Below are 8,231 nucleotides of genomic sequence, written 5' to 3' on the forward strand. Positions count from 1 at the left end.
ACTTTAGAACTACAGGGCACTAACTTGCTCTAAAATCTGTTTTCATGACTGTTGAATCACATTAACCCCAGGGATTAAGCTCTTTACGAAGGCTGAAAAATTCTGGCACATTTGTTTCAACTTTGAGGTATTGGTATAGAAGCTACTAGAAATCAGGATGGACGGACGGACGGACGGATGGATGATGGATGGATGGATGGATGGATGGATGGATGGATGGATGGATGGATGGATGGATGGATGGATGGATGGCCAGATGGATGGATGGATGGCCAGATGGATGGATGGAGGGACAGTTGGATGGCCAGATGGATGGATGGATGGATGGATGGATGGATGGATGGATGGATGGATGGATGGATGGATGGATGGACGGACTGATGGATGGATGGAGCTTCGTTGATATTTTATTAATATTGATATTTAATTTATTTAGTTAATAAAAGAGGAAATGTTTACATCAGTTTCTAAGATTCTAAGGGAAATCTGCATCTTCTTATGATTTAATTTCAGTCTCAGCTGTTCTTAGTTTGGCCAGCAGGTGGTGCAACAGAACAGAATGTAAAGTCATTTAGCAGTGAAATCTGAGATCGTCTATTTAAAGCAGTGTCTAACACGCTGCATTTTGTTTGCTTTAAACTGCAGCGTTGGTATCAGACAGTTCTACTGGACCAGACCGAACCAGTTAGACAGAGTGGAATATTTATAAACTCAGAGGATTATAAACAAATCTTGGAAACCAAGTCCAGTGGATATTTTTTGAATTTTTTACGGAATGACTATGACCTGGATGACTGGGAATCTCCATCAGCATATTATAAACAAGGAAGTTTTTTTTTGTTTTTTATGTTCTGAAAACTTTATCAATACAAAGCACTTGTCAATGTAAACAATCTTTTGTATTTTACAAGTTACTAGTTACTAAAGTTACTAGTTACAAGTTACTAAACATACATATAAAAATACAAAAATTAAAGTAAAACAATAAGAATCCAGGAGGAGAATAACATAAATACATAATAATAATAATAATAATAATATTATCGGCGTACACTTCCTGTTTCGGCAGGGATGTGACGTAAGCAGTGTGCGACGGCCCCTGGAGCTGCGTGTCGGAGCAGCAGCAGCAGCAGCAGCGGGCAGGAATGGATGTGTTCAGGGAGCGGAGCCGCGGCGGCGGCGGCTGGAGCTGCCTCTGGCGGCTCGCGGTGCTCCTGCTGTCCGCGTCCTCGCTGCCCGCCGCCACGGCGCTGCTGGAGGGGCTTTACTGCGGGACGGAGGTCTGCTACGATGTGCTGGGAGTCAACAGGGAGGCCTCTAAGGCGGAGATCGCCCGGGCTTACAGACAGCTGGCCCGCCGGTACCACCCGGACCGATACCGACCCGAAGATCCCGGAGATGAGGAGAGCGCTCACACGAAGTTCCTGCTGATCGCAACGGCTTATGAGACGTTAAAGGTCCGGAACCGAACCCTGCCCGGTCCAGAACCAGCAGTGGTGTTCTGTCTGTCTGTCTGTCTGTAGGATGAATGTTGCTTCAGGTTATAGAAGCAACATTCAATAACCTCAATGTTGCTTCGATAAAAATCAGAAATAGAACTTTATTGATCTCACAATAGATGCTCAGTGGGCAGTGGACAGCTCTGCTGACTTGCAGCAAGAAGGTCTTTCTGCATGGAGTTTGCATGTTCTCCCTGTGCATGCGTGGGTTCTCTCCGGGTACTCCAGCTTCCTCCCACAGTCCAAAACACTGATCATTTATTGAACAGGATGGAATCATTTCAGATTTAAAGAACTTTCAGAAGTTTGGATTCTGAATATGAGCGACTTTTCCTTTACAATTAAACACAATGTTTTCCTCTTCATCGCCTCCTTGTTTACATCATCTCTGTTTGGCGTCTCCACAGGATGAGGAAACGCGGCGTGACTACGACTACATGCTGGATAATCCTGAGGAGTACTACCAGCACTACTACGCCTACTACCGCAGACGGCTCGCCCCCAAAGTGGACGTCAGGATCGTCATCCTCGTCACCATCTGCGCCATCTCTGCCGTCCAGGTTAGGATCTCAGTAGGGATGCACGATATAATCGGCCCCCTATCGGTATCGGCCTGAAAACTGAATATCGGACATCGGCCACCCCACCGATATTTAACCCGATATTTGATCAGCTTCTGAGTTTCTAAAGTCAAAAAAAATAAAAATACTACTTCTTCTTCCTCAAAAACTTCTTTTTTACAGACTTAAAAACTTCTAAAGACGAGGGAAAAAATATTGATCCATTAAAATATCCCAATATCTTCATATGCTGATATATTGCCATTTAAAAACACCATATCAATCTCTTTTACTAATGAAATATTGCTATATGTCATCGTTATGCTACGAAATCCCCCGAAAATTCACCAAATGTTGCCATATTTTTATATGTTGATATATTGACGCAGTATCGATCTATTTTACTAACAAAATCTCACAAGCATTTGCAAAATATCACGAGAGTTTGTAACAGAACGATGAAATTTCACGAGATTTTGAAAGTAAAATAGATCGATACCGCGTTTTTAAAAACCTCTTTGATATCAGCATATGAAAATATATTTGAGTATATTATTTTTCAAAGTGTCAGAAATGGATAACAAAACTGCTATTTTCAATGACTACTTATTTTTGTCCAGCTTTAACATCGGTATCGATATCGGTTATCGGCTACATGAGTTTTAAAATATCGGCATATCGGATATCGGCCAAAATCCCAATATCCTGCATCCCTAGATCTCAGCGTTCAGTTCCGGTTCACTCAGCAGGGCTTTAGATTCCCTCTGGTCTAGATGCTCTTCAGGATGTCCTGAAGGTTTCTCTTGACATCGGCTCCCTGTCCAGTTCTTGTAGACGACCCTGATCCTCTGCAGGTTCTAAAAAACAGATTTTTTTTTTTTTTTTTCATTACCATCCTGCTGATCATTCTCATAAAAACAGAAAACTCCTACCCTTTATTTCAGTCTGTGAATGCTCCTACAGGGTGAGTTGAGTTCATGAACCCTGAGGTAAAGGTTAGAGAAAGTTAGCCTCGTGAGACCATCCTGATCTCGCGAGCTTTCAAGGTTTCACTCGCTAATCAGTCTGGAGACTCTCCGTTAAAGAAAATTTGGAGCCGTTCACCAAACGAACGTCCAATCAGCGTTGGCTTTGAGGCGGGTTGAGGTGTGACGCAACGAGAAGCGCAACAGTTCAGTCTAAAGAACATGGCGGCTTCAGCCGATGAAACTAGCCTTAGCGTGGCTATCGAGCAAGTTTTATGGGAATTACAGAGTATTTCTTCACTGAAAGAAGAGCAAAACACTGCTCTGGAGGCTTTTCTCAGAGGAAAAGATGTTTTTGCTCTTCTCCCCACTGGTTTCAGCAAGAGTTTGATCTATCAATTGGCTCCTCTTCGTCGTCGCTCTGTTAGTGCGTCATATGCTTCGTTGATCTGATTGGTTTATTTGGCCCGTCTATCACCAACATAGGCCAATCAGCTAACCAGTATTTTCGCCCCTTCCCAAAATTACTTCAACGGAAGGTTTCCAGATGGATATGCGGAGCAAATCCATCTGGCGGAGTCAGGTTAAGAGAAAGATGCTTTGGTTCAGAATAATCTCCTAATTCCATCATTATCGGTGGGATTAACAGCTCCTGCTTCTGACCCAAACCCGTCAGTTAAAGCTAAGTTTAGGCCGCTGGGTTTAAAGATTCTATGGTCGACTGGGTCACTCCTCCTCTTGCATGTTTCCGCTGTCCATAGCGTTCCTTGACAGCGTCGTTTCTAAGTCACCAATTTAGTGCTACTTGGTCCCAATGGAATTTCCCATTGGGAACCTGCTACTGCTAAATTGCTAACTGGTTAGCAAGATGCTTCCTACAAACCGGACACAACCAAACTTGCTTGCAAACCTTCCGCCACAACAATCCCCTTGATAATCGACCAATCAGATTCACTTTATTCACTCGTGTAAAGTCAGGCTCCACTGGGAGAATTCGGAAATGCAACGATTGGAACGGCCGCTTCCCTACGACTGTAAAGTGTCGAGTAATAACCAGACCTTAGTCGCTCCTGAACATGCTTCTACACAGAGATGACATGGAAATGAGACGATTCGGTTGGATGGGAACGCTCCTTTACTGTCAGGCTGCTGGGAGGAGCTTTTGATCCACATGGATGAACAAGATTAGTCTGGTTCTGAACTAAAAGGGGGGAAAAAACCTCCAGGGAATCGGTCCAGCCTGGAGAACTGAAGGTCAGAACTTTAACAGTTTACCGTAGTATCTTCTAAGGTAGAACCAGCAGCAATTCAGAAAACTGAACCGATACGTTCTGTTTGTTCTCTAGTACGTCAGCTGGTGCAGCAGCTACAACAAGGCCATCAACTACCTGGTAACCGTCCCCAAGTACCGCATCCAGGCTACAGAGATCGCCAAACAGCAGGGCCTCCTCAGCCGCACCAAGGAGAAGGGCAAGAACCGACGCTCCAAGGAGGAGATCCGGGAGCAGGAGGAGGAGGTGATCCGCGACATCATCAAGAACAAGATCGACATCAAGGGCGGCTACCAGAAGCCGAGGCTGACGGACATCCTGCTGTGCCAGATGGTGCTGTTTCCGTACTACCTGAGCCGCTACGTGGCGTGGTACGTCAGCTGGGTGTACCGCTTCACCGTCTGCAGGGAGGAGTACGGAGAGGAGGAGAAGCTCTACCTCATCAGGTCAGTGGGGGGATGGGGCCGGCGGGGGCCGCTAGGTGCTGTCCGCCTCTGACTCTGTGCTGTGAATTCATCAGGAAGAACATGAAGATGTCGGAGGCTCAGTTTGACGGACTGGAGGAAAACGCCAAACAGACGTTCCTGGAGAAACGGCTCTGGATCAAAGAGAACTTCGAGGTAAAGACGCTCCTTCTGGTTCTGACTCCTTACTGACCTTATTGCTTAAAATGTTCTTAGCAGAAAATGTTCTTTTAAAAATAATTACTGACAAAGAGTCCATTAGACTCTAGAACTGTTTCAATTCTATTCAGTTTATTTCTACAGCTCCAATCCACATCATGTCATCTCAGGTCACTTTCCAGTTCACCAGATCATCCAGTCAGATTGATTCAAAGTTTTCTATTTAAGGAAAACCAGCTGATTGCATCGACTCATTGACTCTTCAGCAATCCCTCACACTAAGCATGCTTGTAGCGACAGTGGAGAGGAAAAACTCCCTTTGAACAGGAAGAAACCTCCAGCAGAACCAGGCTCAGTTCACTCCTTCTTCAAGGAGATAGAAATCCACCCCTGGATACTAGGGGTGGAACGGTTCACAAAATCCACGGTTCGGTTCACGGTTTCTGGTCACGGTGTTCGGTTCGGTATATGTTGATTGTTACACCGAAATCCCATAAAAATGTATGAAAAAATCCAAACAAATTAATGAATTGTTATTATTTTTAAAGATCCGCGGAAACCCTGGATAATTTTCCGCATGTTTTGCTGCTTTAAATTTAATCATCTGGCGCATGCCCTCTACCATCTCCAAGGAACTCAGAGCGGAGCGACGGGAGCCACAGTGGAGGCTGTAGGCTTTGCTTTGAGCAGCCGGTCTGCAGCGCAGCGGGGCGGAGCGCTGACGGAGTATGAGGGATTTCGGGGTTGGCCTGACATGTTGGTCGTGTTGCTGTTAGCATAAACAAAACGTGTTGCACAATGCTTGCACACTGTTGCACTTTTATCCACAGCTTTCTTCCCGCCGTCATCGTAGGTCACTCTAAATGCAAAGTGGTCCCATACAGCAGACCTATAAAGTGCTGCTGGCGCGTCTTCCAACTCCTGTTCTTTCCCACTCGCCATACCCACACAATTCTCCACAACAACTGATTTTTTTCTGTTACACCCGGCTAAGCTGCTTCGCTTCTTCTTCTTCTTGTTTACTACTGGTGGTTGGCTTTGGTCGCAGTACCGCCACCTTCTGCTCTGGAGTGTAAACGCTTCGCCTATGAGAAAAAGGAGCAGCGCATGAACCGAACGCAACACACGCGAACCGAACCGAGACAGTCGAACCGAACGATTCGGACGGTTTTCAGAAACCGTTCCATCCCTAATAGAAATCCACCCCTGAATACAGACTGTAGGCATAGCTGGTTTCTAATGGAGTTTGTTGTTTTCAACATGAACTCATCTTTTGTTCTGATTAAACATAATTCAGTTTTTTTTAGTTATTAATATCCAAAGCTTGTAATTGTAATTTCCTCTGTAAATGTGCAGAGATGCTAGACAGTATCAGAACATCATTATTGAACGAGGGGAAAGTAATCCGTCTTATTTCATGCAGGTGTTTGTTGAAGTGTCTGTAAGATGCAGCTAATGTCAAAGCTGACATCACACTTCTTAGAAGGAAGAAGATTAGGCAGAAAGAGAGGAAGCAGAGGCGAGGAGGCCTGACCTGGAGCGCTGGTAGAGGTCCGCTCACTAATGAGAATGTTTATTCATTAACATCTGCAGCAAGAACAACATTATTATGACCACATGGGTCATAAACACCGCTGCTCCTGAGGGGAGCAGCTTTAACTGGTTTCTCATTACGCTGCCGTGCCTTATGCATCAGTTAGGCTGTCGTTCAACATAAGTTTTGGACTCGTTATGAATGCTCTATGCATACGCCCAAAATAGAAAAAATACATAGAAAATTTCTGCGTTTGCCAGAGTTTTAGGAGACTCTGGGATGTCAGGCAGACGCTGGATAAATCGGCAACAGGGCCCTAAACTCTGCAAGATGGATGTCTTTCCAAAAAGAAATATGTTTTTCTAATTTTTAAGTAGGATTTATAATTATTTTGATCGTTTAAAAACCTTTAAAAGTCAAATAACTCAGAAGATGTGGTTCTGCAGCCCAGATCAGTTCCAAGGTGTTTCAGTCAGTTTCTGTGGCGCTTCTAGAAAGTCTAGCTCTGTCCCCACTTTCAGTCACTCAGCTGAAACTCTCCTGGTTCGTCTTTCAGGTTTACAGGAAGGAGAGAGAAGAAGAGATGAAGGCAAAACTGGCGACCGACCCGAAGATGAAGAGGTACCCGCCGCTGGATGAGGAACGAGGGACCGGGCCGCCTGACGTTCATCGACGACTGATGTTCTGCAACCCGTCCAGAACCAACACATCTGCCTCAGCGCCGCTCAGACGGGCCGCGCTTGCTGTGCTGGGCGGACCGACCCAGCCGCTCGTTTTCAGTAATTAGAGATATTTTCATAAAGACGGGGACTCGGATGGACTGACTGCTCAAATAAACTGCAAACAGTTTCTGTAAAACCGCCAACAACAAAAAACAGGAAGATCAGAATCCAGTCTGCGTCTCAGATTCAGATCGATCTATTTCTAAGTTTCAGGTTTTGTACCTGAAATAAAAGTGTCCTTTAAAAAGGCAGCAACCAAACCTGCGCTGCTCAGAAATATGTTGAATTGATGGTAATTTTTTCAATTTTACCTCAAATTTTTTGAATAAAAGATTGTTTTTGATGACGTGCCTGCAGCGTCTAAAGAAACAATACAAACAAGATGAACGTGTCGTTTCCTGCAGCACCACACCGTGACCTCCAGTGACGACGACATGTCACTGGTTTGATTTGATGTTGATTAAACTCACAGTTCAGATCTGCCCAGATGGATACAAAGCTATGCAACAGGTGAATTATAGCAGAAAGAAGGCAGCAGACCCCTTTCCACACAGAAAAAGATGTCAGACAGAAAGATAAACGACTCAAGTTAGCAAACCCAGTTGGTCTACTGCGGCCTGCAGTGGTTTGCTGCGACCTGCAGTGGTTTGCTGCGACCTGCAGTGGTTAGCTGCGGCCTGCAGTGGTTAGCTGCGGCCTCCTGCGACCTGCAGTGGTTAGCTGCGACCTGCAGTGGTTAGCTGCGGCCTGCAGTGGTTTGCTGCAACCTGCAGTGGTTTGCTGCGACCTGCAGTGGTTAGCTGCGGCCTGCAGTGGTTTGCTGCAACCTGCAGTGGTTTGCTGCGACCTGCAGTGGTTAGCTGCGACCTGCAGTGGTTAGCTGCAACCTGCAGTGGTTAGCTGCAACCTGCAGTGGTTTGCTGCTGCCTTCTGCGACCTGCAGTGGTTTGCTGCGATCTGCAGTGGTATGCTGCGACCTGCAGTGGTTAGCTGCGGCCTGCAGTGGTTAGCTGCGGCCTGCAGTGGTTTGCTGCAACCTGCAGTGGTTAGCTGCGAC

General features: G+C 45.6%; 1 protein-coding gene across 1 annotated transcript; it reads left to right on the top strand.

Moving 5' to 3' along the window:
- The first annotated feature begins 1,145 nt into the window (after window positions 1–1,145).
- dnajc25 (DnaJ (Hsp40) homolog, subfamily C, member 25) lies at window positions 1,146–7,557 on the top strand. Its single transcript, XM_038287179.1, is given in 6 exon segments — window positions 1,146–1,457; window positions 1,907–2,059; window positions 4,371–4,741; window positions 4,816–4,915; window positions 7,009–7,077; window positions 7,079–7,557. Coding segments are annotated over 6 exon segments (1,059 nt in total). The 3' UTR covers window positions 7,133–7,557.
- The last annotated feature ends 674 nt before the right edge of the window (window positions 7,558–8,231 follow it).

This window comes from Cyprinodon tularosa, unplaced genomic scaffold (genome assembly GCF_016077235.1).
Source record: "Cyprinodon tularosa strain WSP-4 unplaced genomic scaffold, ASM1607723v1 ctg236, whole genome shotgun sequence".
Classification (NCBI taxonomy): Eukaryota; Metazoa; Chordata; class Actinopteri; order Cyprinodontiformes; family Cyprinodontidae; genus Cyprinodon; species Cyprinodon tularosa.